The sequence below is a fragment of the Mesoplodon densirostris genome, chromosome 11 (assembly GCF_025265405.1).
Source record: "Mesoplodon densirostris isolate mMesDen1 chromosome 11, mMesDen1 primary haplotype, whole genome shotgun sequence".
NCBI lineage: Eukaryota > Metazoa > Chordata > Mammalia > Artiodactyla > Ziphiidae > Mesoplodon > Mesoplodon densirostris.
The window spans coordinates 94,825,769-94,849,631 of NC_082671.1; the positions used below are offsets into that span (position 1 = coordinate 94,825,769).

At 33.2% G+C, this 23,863-nt stretch overlaps 1 protein-coding gene across 1 annotated transcript in view; it reads right to left on the reverse strand.

The window, feature by feature from the left end:
• The window catches only part of LRRIQ1 (leucine rich repeats and IQ motif containing 1), a 182,739-nt gene that overhangs the window by 42,282 nt on the left and 116,594 nt on the right, over positions 1-23,863 (reverse strand). The window contains exon 22 of the mRNA XM_060113615.1: positions 17,286-17,387. Coding sequence (XP_059969598.1) covers positions 17,286-17,387 — 102 coding nt within the window. The remainder of the gene's footprint in view (positions 1-17,285; positions 17,388-23,863) is intronic.

Sequence of the window (23,863 nt, forward strand, 5' to 3'; positions counted from 1 at the left end):
AAAAAGACATAAAATTAAACTTAAGGGCCATTTAAAATGTAAAGCCTTGGTTTAAATATAGATACTGATAAGACAAGCAGTTTAAGAAAAAAATGTATAAATTCCAATTTAACATTGCATGCCAAGAATAAGAACTCATTTCATGAGACGAAAATTTGTATATAGGTACATGTGCAAATACATGAGAATGGAAACAAGCACAGCGTGAAACTGGAAAGCAGCTTCAAGGTATTACACCACCACAAACACAAGTAATTCCGTTTGAACATAAGCGTGTCATTCCTAAGTGGCAATTCTGAGAGCTAACAACTTTGAGCTTTATATAAACTTTGAGCTTAGCATTTCGGTGATGACAAAATGTTGACTCTATGGTAAATAAGTTTTAATTTCTTAAGATTAAGTCTAAATATTACTTCTGATGGTAATACAGTAAATTAATTTACAAATACTACTTGATATAATCTTTTCTCTTTAAATAGGAAAATCTCTTATACAATTTATGGTCACTGGTGCAAAATATCATAGGACATATTTTAGAAAACTTCAAGGGATAATTTTACTTCCGTCTAATATTGATAAACATTGAAAAATTGTTAAAAATTATAAATCTTAGATTCACAAGACTTATAGAAAATCAATTCACTGCTCCATATTAGTTTTTTTATTCTTCTTGAACAAAATTGCAAAATAAATTTTATCTTTACAACACATATATCAATATCTGAATCAAAATATTTTATCTCTAAGTGGAGGATAAAAACTAAGTTAATTTTTATAATTAGATTTATTACTGGAATGTTTAAAGATATCAGTTTCTTTTTTAATTCAGGCCTCAATGGGCTACCTAAGTTCAAGACCTTCCACAGAGTGAAGAAAGAAAATGACAAGAGATAGCATATACATTGGGGGTGGTAGGTTAATGCCAGAAGTGTGACTGATTGACTGACATCACTTTAAAAAGTCTGGAATAAAGCTTCCTATCAAATCTGTCCAGCTAAAATTTTGAGTTGAATGGATCCTTGATCAGAATCTGTATCTTGTCTATTCAGGTACATGCATTTACTGTCACCTAGAAAATCCCTTTCTATGGAAAAATGATCAGCTAAGCAAGAATAATAAATTTCCCCACACACAAACACACATACACCATACTTTAAAATATAACGTTTCAAAGTATATGGAGTTACTATAATCAAATTCTAACTTGTATAGATTTCATTGTAAATGGCTACTTTTCCTGATAATAGCAATAGCTAAAGTGTATGGAGCTTACTATGCATTAGGTACTATTCCCAGCATTTTACAGGTACTGATTTATTTACTCAACTCTGTATACTCTGCATTATTGTACCTCATTATACTAATTTCATAAATGAGGAAACAGACACAGAAAGATTAAGTGTATGATACAGTCATACCTGTAGCAAGGGACAGAGCTGGAATTTAAACCTAGATAGTCTGGCTCCATAGCTAACTCTCCTAAGCATTAGGTTGAGTATTGTTTTTTCATTAAAATAATGATTAAAAATCCTACAGAAGTTAATGAAGCTGTGGGGAAAATATGTGGGATGCCACAGCTCTATTAAGCTACTCTAAAATATAAACGGAAACTAGAAATCACTTAGTTTTCTGGGAACACGAAAACATATAGTGACTTTAATATATTATCCATCTCTACTCTTCTAGAAAATGTTTCAAAAACTATGAAACCTTAAAATGAAAGGATACTGTTTATAATGATGAGGTTTTCCAAGATCCAAAACCCCACAGCTGGTGGAGCTTAAGTAGGAAATGATTAAATGAATTCCAAAGTGTGCTTAGTAGATCTAAGGGGTGGCTGAGGCAGTGGGACCTAAAGCTCGGATGTGAACACTAAATGAGTTGTAAGTTTAAGTTGGGCATAGGCCAATAATCTGACTTTGAGTCAGAGCAATTGGCAGGAAGAGTGTTTCTGAGACTCCAAAGATATTTTTTTTTTAGAGTCAGAACTGTTTATTAATTCAACAAATACTTATTGAATGCCTAGTATAGATGAATCTAATACTGTTGCTAGGTCCTGAAGATGGGAGGAAACAGAAATATGACTAAAAATCGATCCCTGACTTTAAAAAGGTTTACAGTCAGGGGAGGAAATAGATAGGACGGTATTAAGGAGATATGACAAAGGCCTATGGGAAGCTTGGTGTTATTCGGAATGACTTACAAATGAAATGACACTTATCTGAGTCATGAAGGATAAGTAAAAGTCTGAAACTAGAAAGGTGAGGAAAAGCAATAAAGATAAAGAAAATGGCGTGAAAATAGGAAGAGCAGGACAGTTTTTGGAAAGAACAAGCACTCCATTATAGTTGGGGATATAATTAAGTAGTTCAATATGGTTAGAGAATATTTGGGGGTTAGCGGGGAGAAATGATATAAGGTGGTACTGGAAAGGTAAGCTGGGAACAGTATGTAAAGGGCATTGTATGCTTAAGCCTTTGGAATGTATACTAGACGAAACAGAAGGACATTACAAGATTTTAAACAGGGGTGTGTTGTATGCAGAATTACAGTTTAGAAAGTCATTGCTATACAAGTATAGAAGATACAATTTATAAGATGAAGAGATGTGTGAATATTAGAAAGGAGACCATGACAACATTTCAGGGCAAGAGACATTGCAGGCAATAGCTGATGTGGGGGTAGTGCTTACATTCAGCAAATGAAAAAGAGAACGGAATTAAGAATGATTCTGATTTTTCTCGGTTAAGTGAGTGAATGGCTACCGATGCTATTAACAGAGACAGCGAAAAGAATCAAACGGGTGGGTGGAGTGGAATGTATATAATACACCTCATATTAAACACACTGGGTTAAATTTAAGTGTCTAGAAAAAATCAAAGGGGGAAAGATGGAGATGGATATTTAGTTGTCACTTCCTGTAAACATAAGTTATATGAGAGAATTAGGTGTTATATCTTGATCTTTTCATCACACCCTGGGAATAGGTCTGATTTGTACTTCCATGATGTTTTCTTTTGCTTATTTGTGTGTCTCCTCAACTGGACTCAAGGGTAGTTTTTTAAAGACAGAGACTGTCTTACTCATCTTTGTATCCCTTGACCTAGTATAATGTTTGGCAAAGTGAACATCTGCTGTATTAGTAAATAAATATGTGGATTGAATATAGAATAAGGTCAGAGACAAAATTCTAAAGGATATTGCTCTTTTAGGAACAGGAATAGGCAGAGAAGACAGCTAAAAAGGAGTGGTCAGATAACTAGGAGAACCAGGAGAGAGTGGGAATGAGGATGTAAAGGGAGAAAAATTCTAGGGAGAGAAATTCCTGAAGAAATGGCAAGTAGAAGGAGGGCAGAAAAGAGGTTCCTGAGTTTAGCAATTAAGAGGTTAACACGGATTACTGTAATGAATGCAGTTTGAGTAGAATGATGAGAATGTGACTAGAATGTACACTCTGCATAACTTTATGAAAGGACTGTACATGAGATTGTAAATTTCAGTTTATTAGTTTGTCTCCCACTAGGCTGAGCTTCTAAAGACGGAACGGATTTTTACTCGTGCTTCCAGTCTCAAGTACAATAAAAGAAAGCAGAAGCTTAAAAATGTTTTTTTGAAAGCATAAAAAATGTGGAATGGGGGCTTCCCTGGTGGCACAGTGGTTGAGAGTCCGCCTGCCGATGCAGGGGACATGGGTTCGTGCCTCGGTCCGGGAAGATTCCACATGCCGCAGAGCGGCTGGGCCCGTGAGCCATGGCCGCTGAGCCTGCGATCCAGAGCCTGTGCTCCGCAACGGGAGAGGCCACAACAGTGAGAGGCCCGTGTACCGCAAAAAAAAAAAAAAAAAAAGTGGAATGAACAGAAGATGAGAAATAAAGATACTGATTAGACTGCCTAAGAAGGCTGATAAGGAAGAGAGAGAGATGGATGGGGTAGTCGAAAAGGAGGTAGCAACACATTTTCAATGGTAAAGATGCAGCTTATTCATATGTTGATTTTAAGAAATGGATATAATAGAGGCAGAAATTTAAGAAACGAGATAGGAGCTAACTAAACATGAGAACATTAACAGATCAGGCAGAATAACATCCATAGCAAGGATGAAAAGTTTAGCCTTGGATTTAAAGAGAGAAAGTAAAATTTGGAATATTAATGGGAATAAAAATAATGATTGCTGCTACATGTTGAACATTGGGCTAAGCAATGGTTTGGCTACTCACAACTACTCTATGGGATAGTATTATTCTTATTATTCAATAGGTGAGAAGCAACTTAAATACATTCATACCTTGTGATTGCTATTTCTCTGCTTTTCCCCTTACATCTCCATGTCTACTGTGTTCACCCTGGTCCAAGCTACCATCTCTATGCTGGCCTACTGCAATGACCTTCTAACTGGTCCTATCATGTTCACTCTTGTTTCTTTTCTATCTTCTCTCCACATCACATGTTCCATAATCATTACACAAAGAACACATCTGACCATTTCATCTTTTGCTTACAAGGACTATTGTTCTTGGAATACAGAAAGCCAAATCCTCAAATATGGACTAACATGGACAAACTAAAATTTCTCTGTTCCCTGCCAACTTCTCCAGCTTCACCTCATTCCTTGACCTCTGGCCAAACCAGCCTTCTTTCAGTTCCTTTAATGGCCCAGTCTACCCCTGTCTTCAAAGTCTTTCATTAGGCCCACACTTTGGCCTGGAACACTCTTTATCCACAACTTCCCCCTTTGTCTAGTTACTCCTACCCAATCTTCAAATTCATCCCAAGTGTCACTTCTTCCCTCATCCCTCTGGCTTAAGTTCATAATAAGTTCCCCTTACTTTTCCTCAATAGAACTTTACTCATTTGTATCATTATGCACTTATATGAGTATTAATAAATGTCAGTCACCCTCTTCCCTGCTCCTGTCAGATAGTGAACCCCATTACTCATGGTCTGTGTTTATTTCATTCACCACTGAATCCTCATCTTCTTGTATAATGCCAAGCTCATGGTGGATATTCAATAAAGATGTGTCAATAGATTAAACAGGAAAGTCAAGGAATTATGTCTGAATTTCCATGTTCTAAAGGCTAGCCCATTCTAGTATCTTCCTAACATTTTTATTTAATTTATCCAGTGATTTTATGTGGTATGTATTATTTGCTCCAATTAATTAATGAGAAAATTAAGTATAGAAAGGTTAAATACTTTCACCAAAATTACATAGGTTTGGGCTGGGATCCAAACTCAGTCCTAATTCCAAGCTAGTTTTGTCTTTCTGCTGGGGTGGAGATAGCAAAAGTAGAAGGAACAGGGGAATGTAAGACTCAACAAAATAAAAAAAGAAATAAATTCCTAGGTAAGTGATTTGATGCACAGCTTAAAAAAAAAGTATAAATGTTATTGATACCATGTCTATAAACATAATAAACTCACCAGAATTTAAAATCATTGTTAGATCTCCTGGACTAAGTCAATGTTTATTTAGATTTACCCACATACTCGTCCTTCTTTGCTCTTCATTACTTTTTTTAAAATTTGTGAATTTATTATTAAATGCTTTTAGAAACATCTCTGATATCCCAATTTCCAAGATTTATTTCCCTATTATAGGTGGGACATTTTCAATTTTTAAAAAAAATTTTATTGGAATATAGTTGATTTACAATGTTGTGTTAGTTTCAGGTGTACAGCAAAGTGAATCCATTATACATATACATATATCCACTCTTTTTTAGATTCTTTTCCCTTATAGGCCATTACAGAGTATTGAATAGAGTTCCCTGTGTTATACAGCAGGTTCTTATTAGTTATCTATTTTATATATAGTAGTGTTTATATGTCAATCCCAAACTCCCAACATATCCTTCCCCCACCTTATCCCCTGGTAACCATAGCCGTTACTCTGTTTTGTAAATTAAACAGAGTTTAATTTACAAACTACCGTTGTTTTGTAAAATTTTAAAAAAGGGTAAAAATGATCTTCATTACTTTCTATGTCTCTAAGAGTTCATCTGAAATCCTTTTCCTTTTACCTGAGGAATAATACCCTTTAGTATTTATTTTAGACTTGGTCTATTGGTGAAAAATTCTGCTTTGCTTGTTTAAAAATGTCACTGTCTTACCTTAATATGTTTTCATTTATTAACTTTTATTAAAAAACAGGACCTTCAATGGGTGATTTCAAAAACACTTAATTTAGTCATTTTAAAAAATTAAATTTCATCAATGTTATATATGTGCATGGCTTTAAAAATGGAAAATAATAATCCCCAGATCTACCCCTTTCCATTCTCAATTTATACTCTAAAGGCAACTACATTCAGCCATATTAGTCTTTTCTTCCACTGCTAGCCTGTGTATATCTTGATGTTTTCATTTTTGAAAATATTTTATATTACTTATTGACCTCACAAAATAAAAGATAAAGATTTAGCCCTTTTACAACACCTCTACCATAAACACATATACCTCATCTTCCCACTTCTTAGACAAATCATAATTTTTGGTTAGATCAACACTTAGTGTTTACCTATTTATGACAATGTAAATATCATTTATAGCTGAGCCACATAGGGTACTGTAAATACCCTATATGAGCCATAAGGGAAGGGTTATTAGCTTGTTCTATGGTTTTCCTCTAGTTGCAGGGAGGTGTGAGGATTTAATCCTCAGGTCAAGAAACTGTTAGAATTTAATCTCTACTGAATTCAAGATCAGTGAGAATTCAGCTGTACCAGATCAAGCCCTTTTACATCATTGTTGAGATTGTTTATTGACCTACAAGTAACCAATATGGATAAAATGCAACTGAACCAGAGAATGGAAGCTAGTTATATATCCCCAAGTGGACTCAGTTACTAGCTGGTCATATACCGGAGACGACTACATGACTAATTAATTATAAAAGCTGCTGGGATCACCAGAGCTGATGGCTTCCTTTAACTGAGATTATCTACACACTCATAGCCTCGACTTGACTCTGATGCCCATACATTTCCTAAGTGCAGAATGACTAGGGCACCAGGTCCTATGCCTAGGTGTCACAATGTCCTCACTATACTAAGCATGCTTTGTAGTCTCCTCTCCTTTGTCCTTCCTTAAAGCTAAGTAAATTTAGTGTTGTGTGAAGCCTACCATGTTTCATGAATTTAAGTGTTGATTTGAATTCAAAACACACAGCTTCTAACAGAAAAAAAAAAAGCAAAGCAGTTACAGATTACATTTCCTTTCTTGTATAACTTGTTCCTAACATTTAGTTATTTAATTTTTTAAATTTAGTTTTCTATGTACTATCATTAGTGTCCAAATTCTTTGTTAGAAGGATATGTCTACTATATATTCATGAATTAGCCTTGTACACACATATCAATAGGTCACCCCAACGCTCTCTTCCTAAGGAGTATATCTCCTATCAAATATGTTTGAGCACATCAGACAATAAAAACAATATTTTTTTCCCTCAGAGAGATTGCTCATGATGTTTTCAGTCAACATGGAGTATTTATTCTCAAAACCTGTGTGAGCTGTCATCCTGGGATCTCTCTTCACCATCATTGTAAAGATTCCTTTGTCTGTTTCTTTTGCTAGATCTCATATATTCTTTTTCATGGTTTAACTCTTCATTTTTGTGGAGTGGTTCCTCCAGTAGCTTCCTGAGCAAGGTTGCAAGGGAGATAAATTAAGATGATATGTTTTTATATTTTTAAATTTTATTAATAGTTTGCCTGTTTATAGAAGTCTAGGTTGAAACTAACATTTCCTAAGAATGTTGAATATACTCTTCCATCATCTTCTAGGTTCTAAGATTAATGTTAGGAAGTCCAGTGCCTTTTAGATAACTGATTCATTACATGTGATTTGTTTGTCTTTCTGGAGGACTTCTAACCTCTTTCCTTTGTCCCTGGTTTTATGACATTTTCTAAGATGTGCTACAAAGGCTTTATATTCATTCATTTTCCTAACATGGGCCCTTTTGATCTGGAAACTGGAAATTCCCTTAGTTTCGGGAATTTTTTGGAATGATTTCTCTGACAATTTCCTTCAATATATTTGTTGTTGTGTTCTCTCTTTCTGGAACTTCTATTAGTTATCAAGGTTGGACCTCCTGGACTGAGCCTCTTTTCTTTATGTTCTCTCTCATGTTTCTTATCACTTTGTATTTTGCTCCAGTTTCTGGGAAATTTCTTTAACACTATCTTCTAACTTTATCTTCTGCCAATTTTTCATTTCTGATATCATTTTTTTTATTTACAATGAGATATTTTTAGTTCTCTGAGCTCTTTCTTTCTTATTATAGCATCTTATTCTTATTTCATGGATGCAATTTTTTCTTATGTCTATGAAAATATTCATGGTATTTTTGAAGATTTTTTTCGCCTGAAGTTGACTATCCATGTTTGTTACTTTTTCTCTATGTTTCTTAAAAGTTTCTTTCAGATGTTTAAGAATCATCATTTGTGTGCTTATATTTAGAGAGGGAGTCTATAAAATTGATAAGAGTGAGTGATGCCTATCATCTTAGGGTGACCTACCTGAGTCCTATATTGGAAACACTTGATGTCAATATTTAGATGTTTCCTCTTGGACTGTTAAGAATCTCCAGAAAGACTCCTATAATGTCTTTCCTTAAAGTCAAAAGCATGGTGCTATGGAGTAAATGTCTGTGTTTCCCTAAAATTCCCATATTGAAATCTTAACTCCCATTGTGATGGTGTTTGAAGAGGGGGTCTTTGGGAGGTAATCAGGGTTAATTAGGTCATGAGAGTGGGGACCTAATGATGGAATTAGTGGCTCTGTAAGATGAAGAAGAGAGATCTCTCTCTCTCTCCACGTGTGCTAAGGAAAGGTCACACATGTACATAACAAGAAATAAGCCAGAAAGAAAGCTCACCCCAGGAACTGAATCAGTTGACGTCTTGATCTTAAACTTCCCAGACTCCAGAACTGTAAGATATAAACTTCTGTTTTTTAAGCCACCCAGTCTATGGTATTTTGTTATGGTCACTCGAGCAGGCTAAAAAACGTGATTATCAGCCTTCTGGTAGCTAAGCAGGGGAAGGGTTTGTGGCCTTGGCATTTAACATGAATACCTACACTTACTCTTCTTAGTTTTAGCAAGGTGCCAGGGTTTTTCCTGAATCCAGAGACTCTGTTTTATCCTATATAAAGAATTAAGTTCAAGAATTTTTCAAGAGTATCCTAGACCTATTTATTTTATTACCCTTTTCACCCCACTTCCACAAGCCCTAATATCATCAATTCCTGAAACTTTTGGTTTGAGATAGTTCTCATATTTCATTGCTAGTTTAAGCTTTTGTTTTCTATTTACTCATATATTTTCTAGTCTAAAAAAACTATAACTATAATGCCGTTGCCCCTTCCTTATATTCTCATGTTTGTTAGTATGTGTCTTTAAAATATCTCCCCTGAAGTTTTAGTGAAGGTTTTCAGATCCATCATCTTTACCTGGAAGACCTTAGATTATCACTTAATTTTCAAAACATCACGAGAAGTAAAGATTTGTGTTCCCAATTACAGATGAGAAAAACAAACACAAGGAGCATACTGCTAATGAGTATTTATGCAAGATTCAAACTGAAGTCTCCTCAGTCCAAATCCATTGTTACTTCATTACCTCATGTAGCCTTCTTTAGATAGAAAACTAATGTCCTTGATGATGAACTTTCTAAGATATTGTAATAATTCTCCAACACCCTGATAGGATTATCAGCCATCCCACAAATATAGGAAGTGTCCTAGGTAGCAAGTGAATAGGCAGCTGAAATGTGGACAGAAAGGTTATTTTCAGGGAGCAAGAGACAACACAGTTAAATAAAGGGTGCCATAGGCTTCTCCCAGAGCCAATCTCTTTCCCCATTTTCTCTGTGAAGCTTTGGCTCGGGAATCCAGATGTCATCCTCCTTCTTCCTTGTGGCTGTACAGAGAAGCAGCAGGTAGAGAGCTGGGTGGCATGAGTGTCTTCCTTTCATTTCTGAAGAGAAAGTTTTGTTGGGTATAGACTTCCATGGTGGAACTTATTTTCTTTTAGCACTTTGAAGATATCATTACATTGTGTAATAGTCAGCTTGAGCTGCCATAACAAGATACCAAGGACTGAGTGCTTAAACAACAGAAATATATTTTCTCACAGTTCTGGAGTTTGGAAGTCCGAGATGAAGGTGCTGGCAAGTTTAGTTTTTCAGAGGCCTCTCTCCTTGGCTTGCAGATGGCCACCTTCTTACTGTGTCCGTACATGACCTTTCCTCTGTGAATATGTATGTGTCTTTTCCTCTTCTAATAAAAATATCAGTTCTACTGGATTAGGGCCCCACTAATCTGACCTCATTTAAACTTAATTAACTCCTTAAAAGCCCTATCTCCAAAATAGTCATATTAAAGTTTAGGGCTTCAACCTATGACTTTGGGGAGCAGCATGATATATAACAATTGTCTTCTGACTTTCATAATTTCTATTAAGAAGCCAGCTTCATTATTATTGCTCCTTTGAAGATAATAAACTTTTTTCTCTGGCTCTTTAAAGAATTTTTCTCTTTGTCTTTGGTTTCTTAGTGCTTTTACTATGATGTGCTACAGTGTGGTTTTCCTTGTATATATTTCCTTTGTAGTTCATGGAATTTCTTGAATCCATAATTTGAGGTTTTATCTCACCTTAGTAAATTCTCAATTATTAACTCTGCAGACATTATTTCTACACCATTCTCTCTTACCTTTCCTTCTTGAACTGAAATTACACGTGTGTTAGACATTTCTTCTGTATCTCACGTCTTCTCTTTTCTGTATTTTTCATTCTCTTTCGTTTCATGCTTCAATTTGAATATTTCTTTCATAGCTATTGTCCTGTCCAGTAATTCTCTCTTCAGTTTTGATTAATCTGTGGTTAAACCCATACAGTGAGTTCTTTATTTCAGTTGTTGTGCTTTTAATTTATAGACTTTCCAGTCAGATATTTTTATAGGTTTAATATGTATACTGAAATTCTCAATCTCTTCTTCTATATCGCTAAAGTTATTATGTATGTTTAAAGTCTTTATTATCTGAAATCTTCTTGGCTCAATTTCTGTTGTCTATTGTTTCTCATGGTGTTCAGTGATGCCTCTTCTCCTTCTATGCCTTTTTTTTCTATTGTGTGCCAAAAATTATATAGGAAAAAATGTAGAGATAATTTGAAGCTTGAGACGATGTTATCTATTTTGGGACATAGTTTATGTTTGTTTCTGGCAAGAGGTTAGTAGAAAGTCTATTTCCAGTTCACGTAGACTGGTGACATTATCAAAAGCTTTGCTCAGCTACTCAGCTCTTGGGATGTCCTTCTTGGCTTATAATTCTTTACTTACTTGTTAGTTCTCCAATGACGTCAATTAGCTTTTTTAAAACTACATTTTCCAGCTTTTAAAGTTGTTCTCGGAAAGAAAGTTGGTTTTAATTAAACAGTCCTCTATTTCCACAAGTGGAAACCCTCTTTTATTTTTAATAAAAAATAAACTAATAATACCTCACAGCCTACATATCACGGTTATTTCAAAGAACTCTAAAAGTTCTGAAATCCCTTTTCATTTTTGTCCATATACACATCATATATATATGAAACATATACAGTCTATATGTCAATTATATATATTATATATTTGTATATGATATATGTAAATAATATATACACAAGACATATATGTAAATACAAATATATACTTTGGAATAGAATATATACATATTATTATGACTGAATTTGGGTGGAAATTAGAAAATACAAACTATTTACTACTGATGTAGATAAGGAAGAGTTTAATCAGCTTCTCTCTGGCCCTGGATTGCCATTCCCCAAATCTCACTTATCCATAGACACATACTTTTTTAAAAACTGCCGTTTGTTTTATGCTTCACTAGACTGAATTCCCTAATCAGATCTTTTTGGTTGTTTTTCTGTAGAAAGTTGAAATGATTCCAAACTTTTATACTACTAAATGGTATGATAGTGCCTAAAATGTATTTAGGGAGTTTTGATTATAAGCATGTCTCTTCTTAAAAGAATACCTTCAGGTAGTCTTTGGTTACCTGCATTAACCTGTGGCATTTATTTTACCAGCTCTTAATACCTAATTGTGTTGGCACTATTAGCAAGTACTCTATATAGCTATGGAAATACAAGACCTACTATAAAACCACATACAGAATGTGACTCTGTGCTCTAAGCTGACATTAAAAGAAAGTGTGAGAAGAACATGCTTGTAATCATACAGTAAAAATTACCACAAAAGAATATGGTTTGATTAGAAATGCTCTGAAGTAAAAATTATAGAAATTGAAGTCTTTTTTTTTTTTTTTTTTGCGGTACGCGGGACTCTCAGTGTTGTGGCCTCTCCCGTTGTGGAGCACAGGCTCTGGATGCGCAGGCTCAACGGCCATGGCTCACGGCCCAGCCGCTCTGCGGCATGTGGGATCTTCCCAGACCGGGGCACGAACCCGTGTCCCATACGTTGGCAGGCAGACTCTCAACCACTGCGCCACCAGGGAAGCCAAGAAATTGAAGTCTTTTAATGACTTCAATACTCAAAAATTTAATACAAAAATATTTGAACATCTATGATATATAAAAACATATGGTATGTGTGAATCTTCAGTTTTATAAGAAGAGAAATAGAAGCATGTTAGTGATGACAGCACCAAACTGGGAATTATGAAAATCTGACTTGAAAGTGAAGTAAAATTGTCCCAGGGATTAGAGGAACTAAGACTGAACCTACCTCTCTGTGAAGGTTGATGGGCCAGATCCAATTATTTTCTTGGCTTGTCTAGCTTCCTTCCTTGGCCAAAACCAGAAGTCCAAATTTGGCATTGGGCTTTAGTAGTAGGAAATTTAAGTTTCAGCAGATTAGGGCAGGGAAGTTATTTAATTTATGTATAAATAAAAAGAGGGATAAATAAAACAAAAATATAGTGTTTACTTTTGGGCTGGGTGGAGAGGTTCTCATCTATCTGAAAATTAAAACAGTTGATTGAAAATATGGTAACTCCTAGAGTTTAAAAGATTTGGTGCTTAATAATGTTAGGTGATCATAATAAAATTAGAATAGATAGCATCTAAATATAGGTCACAAAACAGATATTTATCACCAGGTTGGCACTGAACTGTTTCTTAATTTATATTAACGCAAGCTATAAGAAAGGAATAAAAAACCAAAATATTAGTTTCCCAGAGGTTTGCCTAATATAATAGTCTTTTAATTTTTTCTTAATTTTTTTTTTTTTTTCCCGGTACGCGGGCCTCTCACTGTTGTGGCCTCTCCCGTTGCGGAGCACAGGCTCTGGACGCACAGGCTCAGTGGCTATGGCTCACGGGCCCAGCTGCTCCGTGGCATGTGGGATCTTCCCGGACCGGGGCACGAACCCGTGTCCCCTGCATCGGCAGGCAGACTCTCAACCACTGCGCCACCAGGGAAGCCCTTCTTAAATATTTTGATTATAAGTTTGTATACATTTCAGGGTTACCCAAGAACCTTTGCTCTTCAATGTCTATATTTTGTTATATTTTTGTTAGCTTTGTTTTGATAAAGAAATTATCCCCATTTCCCTTCAGCCACTTACTCTCTGTATGACCTTGGGCAAGTCACTTATCAAACTCTCAAAACCAGTTTTCTCTGTAAAATATTGACAGTTATAATACTTTCTTAAGAGTTTCTGAGAAGACTGAACCAGAGAATTTAAATAAAACTCTTAGCACAGTACCTAGCAAGAAATACAATAAATACTACCAATTGCAAAGAAGACAAACAACAACAACAAAACACCACACCTATACTTTAAAAATGACTGTTGCCAAAGATTACAACTTTTGAGCACTTACTATGTATTTATACTGTGTGCTTCAAGCATTTCACAAGTAGGATCTCATGTAATCCCCAACAAGTAGGTACTATTAATATCCAATTGTACAGGTGAAAAAATAATGCTAAACAGGGAAGTTAAATAATGTCCCCAAGGTCACAGAGCCAATAAAAGGTAGAATCAAGATTCAAACTGTGTTTGACTAACTCTAGAATCTACACTTAACATCCATTAAGCTATGCTTCTTCTTATATCTGTGATAGCCATAGAAGAGTGACGTAAGGGCTCCAAATTGAACATTTGAAACAAAAAAAAGGAGACTTGGTGGAAAATATTTAAGGTAATAATTTAAAAATGTTTTACATTCTAAGGCAAGATCAGATATTGAAACTTAAGTAGAAATCATTGGTGATACAGATTAAACCAAGACACGTACTGGACATTAAATAAATATAAATAAATAAGCAAATAAATCAAGTAAACCAGTGTTGAATCTGTAAAGTGCTCAGACTCTTAAATTGCATATCATAGGAAAAACTAACTGACATCTGACACATGGCACATGTATGAGGTTACCCTGAGAACAGGTGTGGTCGAAGATTCTTCAGCCTTAGGTCTGAGTTAAGGGTCTAATGGGTCTTAAGGGTTAAGGGCAGCTAGACAAAAATTGCCAGCAAGTCATGAATATAGCAAAATATAAAGATATTTTGTAAAACATGGTCTGTTAAAAGGATATAACTTACCTTATATCATTTAATATAATTTGACATTTCATATTAAATATTCCCCATATGTAAGCATATTTTGAAATTTCATATTAAATATTCCCCATATTTAAGCATATTTTAAATCCCAGACCAACAGAGTATATCTACCATCCTCTCTGTCCTGCTAGTGATATCCAGATAAAGACAAAAAAAAAAAAAAAAACCCAAAGAATTTTAGTACAATTTATAAGAGGAATCATGAAAATCCCACATAGGCAACATTGCAATGTGAAGTATTTTTAAATTTAGGTTTTTTTAGTCAAAGTTATTATAAAATATATGTGCAGTATAGAAAAAATATTCAAATAATACTATCATCTAATTCCAACAAAACCAAGAAAATTATTACAAAGCCGGCATACAAATATGTTGAGATACTGTTCCACATAGAGTCATTCAATCTAAACCTACAGTAAAATTTAATTCTGATCTCCTTCACTTTTGGGGGTAAGATACCCAATTATTAATTTTATTTGAATTTTTTAAGGGAAAGCAAAGTTTTTCCAATGTTTTAAAATTAGATTGTGGTGATTTTAATTAGATTAAAATTATATTAGATTTAGGTTGTATAACTGTAAATATATTAAAATTTATCAAATCATACTCAGAACAGGTGCATTTTATACTATATAAATTGTATCTCAAAACACCTGGTTTAAAAATGTGCCCTCCACTGGGAAGCTGTGGTTAGTCAGGTTGCTAACTTGCAAGCTGCCTGTCCTTTGTGGCCAGTCAGAAAATAAAGAGTATGAGTCTAGGAGGTGGATGAGGCCAGAGCAGCAGTTAAATATAACATGGGGTTCAACGTGGCCAGCAATAATCAAATAATCTTTGACTTACTCTTTTCCCCTTAAAAAAGGGGACAGAAATAAACATATTAGGGAAAATAATGTTATTCTACAAACAATCATTTTTGCCAAGCCTATTCTTTCAAAAAAAAAAAAAAGCCTTAAAATAACTATGTCACTAGAATATATGGTACATACATAAAGACCATTCAGTGAAATTAATGACATGCCAAATGTACTTGAGGTTTAAAAATAAAAAGTAAACTAAACACATTTCATATGGAGGAAAGAAAACAAAAATGCACATTGTATCATAAAGTGTATACAGAAATGTTTCACTTTATTTCTATCACTATTTGAACTTCTCCTGGCATATTTTATTTTAGTATACAAATCAATATATATACTGTATACATATATACTATTCTTGATGGTAACATATCTTTACCTTTCATAGGATAAGAGAAAATGTAACAGAACAGGTTGGGATAGATTTCTTCTTCCTGATTCTAAAGTACATGCTAATTTAAAGGGTAAAAATGCCCCAATTATCTTTCTTCCTAGGCATATCCCTTCTAAAATAACAGTGCTATACTACTTAAGAGGTAATATCTGTGGAGTTGTTATTGATTTTAGCAGAATTTCTACTCTTCCTTTCAAAAACAGTGAAATGGTGAAGTTAAGACTGTTACAAAGAAATGAGCCCTGATTAAAACTGAAGCCTTATTTTACACTGAAAATATTTTTTAATTATATTAAAATACTAATCCATAAACATTTTTTGCATTAATTTTGATTTTTTACACCTTCACTGGTCATCACATTTTTAATGTTTTACTATGGAGAATTTTAAATATTAAAAAAAATTGGATGGTAAAACAAACCTCCTTATACCATCATCTACTGATCTAACAATTTCAATAATTTGCCAGACTTGCTTTACTTATCTTTCTATGCATATTTTTATTACTATATACTTAAAGAAAATTCTAGACCCAACGTCTTCCACCCCTACATACTTAGTAGGTATCTCTGAATAAATATAAAATTAGTAGCTATCAAATTTTTCCTTAATTGAGACCTTACTGAATAGAAATTTAAATTAAAATGTATCGATTTCAGTCATGCTATAATGATGCATAACTTTTAAGATTTATTTAAAATGTACAGAAGACAAAGTATTAAAATTTCTGAATAGTTCACTTCCATTCAAAATATTTGACTCTATTTTCTCCTATTAGAAATTACAATCCAAAACTATAGGCAAAATTATGACCATTTTAATATTAAAGATAAAGCAATAGCAAACTTGTTTTAAGTCATATTTGCTGCTCTATTACATTTAAATATTCCTGATTACTAATATAAGTCCATAATTGTTCTGAATACTGAAATAAGGAATACAATCTGCCACTTAGATATGCAGATCCTTTACCCAAGAAGTGAGTTGGACAAGCTTCAAATATAGTAAAATATTTAAAATTCCAGAGTTTAATTCATAATGTTTAATGCAATTTGTATATATTGGCAGTAAATATATTAGAATGTCATTTCAACATGTACTCACTTCCATTGATATAGGGTGACATTATCTGTCAGTGTAAAATTTAAATATAATTAGCAACACTGATGATACAGCACTATAAGGCTTTTCACATAAAAATACAAAGAATTTAAATTTATATAAGCATTTATAGAAATACTAAACTACTATGCTAATGAATCAAGACACCAAATTAGTATTTTAGCTCCAAGAGCCATATTTTGACTTTTACTTAATTATATTTTATACATAATTTTTAATATATGTACTTTAGGGCTAATGAGGAATTTTAAAATTTGCTTTAAATACAATTTTCCATCTTTTTTACTTTTCTATATATCTGTGATTAAATCATACCTTCAAAGTAGCCATCTCTTTGTGGCTGTGCTTTCTTTGGTGGTTTTGCATCAGATACTTTATTTTCATTGTTTTTGAATAATGCTAGGCGCACAGTGGGATCTAGATAAAATAAAAATAAGACAAAAGCTCAGCTCTGGTTTCTTCCTTCTCTGAAATCGTTATACATTTTTTATAATAATATTAAAAATAATAGCCATTCTATAAAATTCTGTGAAATTGATTATGATGTTATCTTAAAAAGCTTTATAATATGAAAAAGTAACCAACAGTTATATATTCTTGGTTATCTGATTAAGCATATAGCCAATACTTTATATACAGGGCAGAAATACTAATAATTAGAAAAAATTTATATTAAAATTTTCCAGTTATGGCATCATCTTTTTACTTACAGAGTTGTTTTACTCTTTATTATTTTAGCTCCTTTGTTAAATTCCTGACATTTCTGTTGGAATAAGGTAAATTTTCATAAATACATGTAGATAAAATCTATTGTTACAGGAAAAACCATATACCCTACATTTTTAATTCTCTAAACTCTAAGGAGCTAAGATATAGGAGATGGAAGACAAGTAATGAGATAAGAAACAGATAAAATATAATTTTCAATAGTTTTATAGATAAATGAATGATTTTTTGTTTGCCTTGATGTATGATATTTTACATAATGAAGATGTATAAACTCTAAGTAATTTTATAGCCAAGAGAATTCTGAATTTATTAATTTTACAAAATAAATAGAATAATTGTAAACGTAGGGGCCTATAATTATTTTTTGATAATAAATGGTTCTATGGAATATGAAATTAGGGAGTTAGTGTGGTTGAATTAAGACAAAAGCTTTTTGCTTGTTGAAGAACTGTAAGAAAAGAAAATAGTGAAATAAGTAACAGGGAGTAGAATAAGGAGTGGGAAGTTCTGCATTTAAAGTAGGTAATGTATCTACTGACATTGTACGACATTGTATGTCAATGATACCTCAATAAAAAAATAAATGAAGTAGGTTAACATAAAACCACAATTCAGGGCAGCATATATTTTATTAATATCTTACATCATTTTGCAAAAAGAGACTTTAAGAATCTTCGATTACTATCTAGTGCAATAGAAGTGAATATGCTAAATGAAAAAATAAGATTTAAAATATCATAAAACCCAAATTACATATTTTAATTAAAGGCTAAACTAGCACGTTTTTTAGAACGTGAATTGCAGAAGAGTATCTGCAGAGTTATTTCTCAAGCATGAGCACACTGAAGATTTCCATTAGTCTTCCAGTAATAATTTACCCTTGCTAAGCATGATTTACATGTTTCAGAGAGATTATATATTTCAGATTAGGAAAGATATTGGTCAATATTTGGATACATCTCATAATTATAAGTGACCTAAGGTATTATGAGTTGGGTGCTTCTATATGAATTCAATATGAATTATCAATAAGAATAATAAAAAAACTCTGTCTATATATTTAATTGAATAAGTATTATATATCACTTAAGTCATTTACAAAAAAAAATAAACGACATGTTAAAAAGAACATTAGTCAGTCAGGGAAGGCAGATTATCATGGGTTTACATACTCTATGATATCTTATTATAACCTGCTGATCTTTCTACACATTCTCCTGACTTTCTTGCCTTTTTATTTGAGCTATGTATTTCCTGAGCAAAAATATTACAATTCAACAGACCTGGGTTAGATCCAAACTCCAACTTTTACTAGTTGTATGATTCTGGACAAATTGGTCTCACCCTCTGCCTCTGTTTTTGTCCAATAATCCTGACTTTGAAATATTACTGTGAGAATTAATGAGATAATGTGTGTAAAGCAGCAAGACGTAAGTGTAGGTGCTCAATAAAGGGCAGCTAGTAAGCATATAATTAAAACATAGACAACAATAATATTTCCAACTTAGTATATTCTTGGAAAAGATCTTAAATCATTGCTATTTGAATAAGGTGGGACATATAGGAAATAGATAGATGGATCCATAACTGACTTCATTTTATTCAGTATAGCACATGAAATAAAAGCAATGGATCTTTTTTATAAGTTCTTTGACACTCTTTTGGGCAAATAATCTCTCTATGACTTGATTTCTTAATATGTAAAACATGGATAATGACAGCACTTTCCTCACACTATTATCATGATTAAATAATTTAACACATATAAAATATTTAGAAGAGTTGTCTAGCTCAATTTACTCAATAAAATCATTTTATTCATCAAGAGCACATAAAGAGTGCTACATTTTCAATCTTTGCATTTCAGAACATTCTGATTGAATCACCTTAAACTGATTAAACACAAATTAATTCAAATTGCTAAGGAATAATAATAAGGAATAATGATAAGAAGCAAAAAATATAGTAATTCTAGATGGGAAAAAAAATCACTTGATTCTGATAGTACCCAAAAAGACCACCATGAATGATACTACTGTTACCCTCAAAAAATACACAATCAAGTAAGAAAGCCAGGATATAAGGATATTGTAAAGAGCATTACAAAGTCATTTAAATCTACTCCTCAGCAATCATCAATGGCAGGTCAATGTTGTTGTTTTTAAAATTTTTAATCTCCCAATATGACTTGCTCAGTATCTGGAAAATAGGTTTTAAATACATCTTTATCGTATAGTTAAAGAAATCCGTAAGTAAGCTGACTTTCCATTATGTATGTGGCTCTGTACTCAACACTTTCTATCCATTACCTCATTTAAGTAATAATTTTATTTAGACATTATAATATCCTTAAAATTATTCCATCCCCTGGGCAATCTCTTTACAGTTTCTACAAACCTAATCTTAGCTCACTGGTTTATCTTATTCTCATTAATGACATACTTGAAAATCTGGTTATTATCCATTTTCTGTATGTGCCATGTAGAGCAGTGCTGTAAAATAAGTTTTATGCTAAGATTGAATGACTAGCTATAGTTAATTTTTATAAGGAGTATTATTTACTAATTTAAATTTGCCTTGTCAAATATAAACATATATTTAAATGACTATAAAATACACACAGTCATACACAGAGTCAAATGTCTTTAGTGACTTTTAGCTAACCTACTGCTGATTTGGTTAACAGTTATTTATTGAACATCTACCATGGTATTAGGTTCAGGGAATTTGGTGGGGAACAAGCGGAGACTGGGTCCTCCAGGATCTTAGTATTCAAATAAGTTTTACTATTGTTTTGTTCAGAGCACAACAAAGTAACATTTGATCAAAATTCTTTTAAGTTCCTTTTGGGAATCACTAAGGTAAACAAAATAAATCAGCAATAAACTTCATTTTGTCACAGTTTTGTCTAAGTTGTTCCCTTTTGATCCTTCCTTAACATTTCTTAATTACCTTATCATTTTGCAACCTGATCTCTTTGCTATATAGCCCATGAACTGTTTAATTCACATTAAGAAGTTAGCTTTAATTATTTTCTACCTGACTTAATTCTTGGCTATAACTAAATGTTGCTAACACAGTCTCAAGCTTTTTTCTTCATTGAAATAAAATCAGCAAATATTTATTGAATGCTTAACATGTACTTGAAACTGTGCTAGGTGTTACTAACAGCTGCAAGATGATTCTAATCCCTAGTGGTGGCTCTACATTTATAACAAAATTAACCTTGTCTGCTTCATCCTGATCTTTTCTTCTAACTAAGAAATTTGACATGCATAAATATTATAAATGTTGGAAAGCCACGTTATGTCTTCATCCTTATATTCTTAGCCCTTAAACTTTTTACCATCTGCTCTCCACCAAAATCCCTATACTCAAAACCTGTCCTCTCTCAGGAGTGCTCCACATCAAAACCACTCACTCACTCTCTTTCTCCATCTGGCTCATCTCAGTCTTGCTACCAATTATGCTATCTTTAGGATATTGACCCTCGGGTTTTCAACAACCCAGCAACTCTCACCTTACACATGATGTTCTTCACTGCAGTACTAAACTCTAAACTTCCCTGCTAAATTCCAACCCAGAACACCAGATTCTGAAATTACTTCTGTGCATGATGCAACACTAAAAACAAAAAGACAAACAAAACCCCACAAACACAAGGCCAGTCATTACTGGCCCACACTTATGTCCATCATGAGGAAAGTAGCAATGACTTACTAGGAATAACAACAATTAGAAGCCAAAACCAAACTAAGTAAATCATGGTTAACTCCTCACAATTTTAGATTCCATCCTGTGGCTTCTAATTAATTCCTCCTCCCCCTCCTTCTCCCCCTCCTCTCTCTTCTGTTTAAAGCAGATGACCTCATTTATCCTAATGGAAGTCATCAATACTGAGTGTCCCCTGATGGCTGCCCAAACTGCTTGCTTTCTCAGCCCCTTGCTTCTTCATTAATCAGCAACCTCAGTGGTATTCTTCCTCTATCTGCAACTTTCTTCAAAGAACTAACCCCCTACCTTCTGCCCTATTTTCACTCTCATCTTAAATCAGATATTGTTGACTCATATCCCTTGGCTAAATAACTATATGTACAAGACAGAAACAGGAAATATTATTAAGAGTTTGCTACTGAGCAAGTTGCTCTAAGGTTTTTCATGGCATGAAAGTTGAATTAAAGCTTCCACACTTCGTGCATTTATGAGTCACCTCCACGAGGATTAGTGCTTTTTTAGGTTTTAGGGACTCCATTTAATTTTTTATTCTCTGACTGCCCCACTTGACACCCTCCCTACCCACACAGAGCTGGTTAGTCTCCAACAGTTTTACGAAAAATGTTGCCCTCTGGTGGCTTGAAATTTTCAACTTGGCAAGTTGTGCATGTAAGATATATACATATATATGTATATTTGAAAATTACTTGTAAATTTTTAAAGTATTTAACAGAATTTAAGTATCTAAAAATCATTTAAATTTATTAGTGAGTAATAAAAGTTTAAAATTATGGCCATTATTTTAGGCAGATTCAAATAAGTTAACAGCATAGCACAAATTGATTGCATTAATACTAGAAAATTCTTTATTCTGTAAGAAGAAAGATGGAGTTACCGAGTCTTAAATGATTTGCTCACATATACAAAATGACATAAATTCTACATCATCAACCTACTAAAGATTAAAGTATCATAATTGTAGAGGATCCCACTGATTTTCTTTTTCATCTTTAATCTTGACTATTTCTATTCTGTGTATATGTTGTGAAGGGGGAGCAGAGAAAAAGAGTGAGGAGGATTTAAAGGTCATCATTAAGTTTTACACTTCAGAATTCAAATTTAAAAAAATTGTTTTTATTTCATCAATCTAATACTATTTTGATAAAACCAAAGCAAAACAAAAGCTTAATGTAAAGACACAAAACCACACACAGGAATAAGAATGCAATTTGGTTTACAATCATGTAATTAGAGTAAATAACCCCATAAAAATTATACAGTTGCCATTTTGGACTTTTACCTAACAGGTCATGCTTTTTTTTTTAAAACATCTTTATTGGAGTATAATTGCTTTTCAATGGTGTGTTAGCTTCTGCTTTATAACAAAGTGAATCAGTTATACATATACATATGTTCCCATATCTCTTCCTTCTTGGGAGGGAGGGAGACACAAGAGGGAAGAGATAACAGGTCATGCTTAATGACCACTGTCAAAATGTTAAATTTAAGATGTGGTTGTTAACTTGGATGTCCTTTTTCATTTGTTACCCTACCATGCCCCCTTGTGACAGATAAAAAGAGGTTTAATTTTTGCTTCATAATAATTACGTCTAATTTTTGGCCATTAAAGCAATGATTTTTATGTATGAGCATATATTCCTTATTAAATTTTTTCTAAAAAATATTATTTACTATGCTGATCAATTAAAAATGTACTCAACCTAAAAAAAAAACCTCAGTTACAAGAATTAGCAAGAAACACCTATATATTTCCAGAGACAGATTCCAACAAGATAAAATTTTCCTTACTTTCACTATCACAGACATTGCAAACACTGTAAATATCTAAGAAATTAGATCTTGAACATAAATAAATAATAATTGTTTGTTGAACGTTGACTGAATCGGTTCTTAAGCCACTTCTGGTATTTGAACTTGCCCCAGGAGTTTCAGTAACTTTTATTTTTCTCCAAACTTTGCTTTAAACATTGTTTTTGATACCGTTGAAAATGAGTAGAAATATATATCAAAGCAATATAACATTATCAAACTACCCCGATTTACTGAATTCCACTTCCCTGGAACTGAGAGTCTCATCATCATTAAGGGTTTGGGGTTGTATTTCCCTGGGAAACCACCACAGAGCCCTGATGAACTTAGTAGGAGTTTACAAGAGTACAGGAGGCATAAAGCAAATTGACAAACAGAGCCCATATTTAATTTTCTCTAAAAATGCTTAAAATTTCAATATTTTAAAGTTGACAAACGTTTAGTACACAACAAAAAACATTATAGTTATCTCAAAAAGATAAAAGGGAAAATTAAGATATCACTAATATAATGCCAAAAAAGGAAAGTTGAAAATTTAGGAATATAAAAAACTGAGTCATCAGTAATTTATCAATGGCTAGTAAGTGCTGTGCCAACAAATAACAGTTATTACTTAGAAA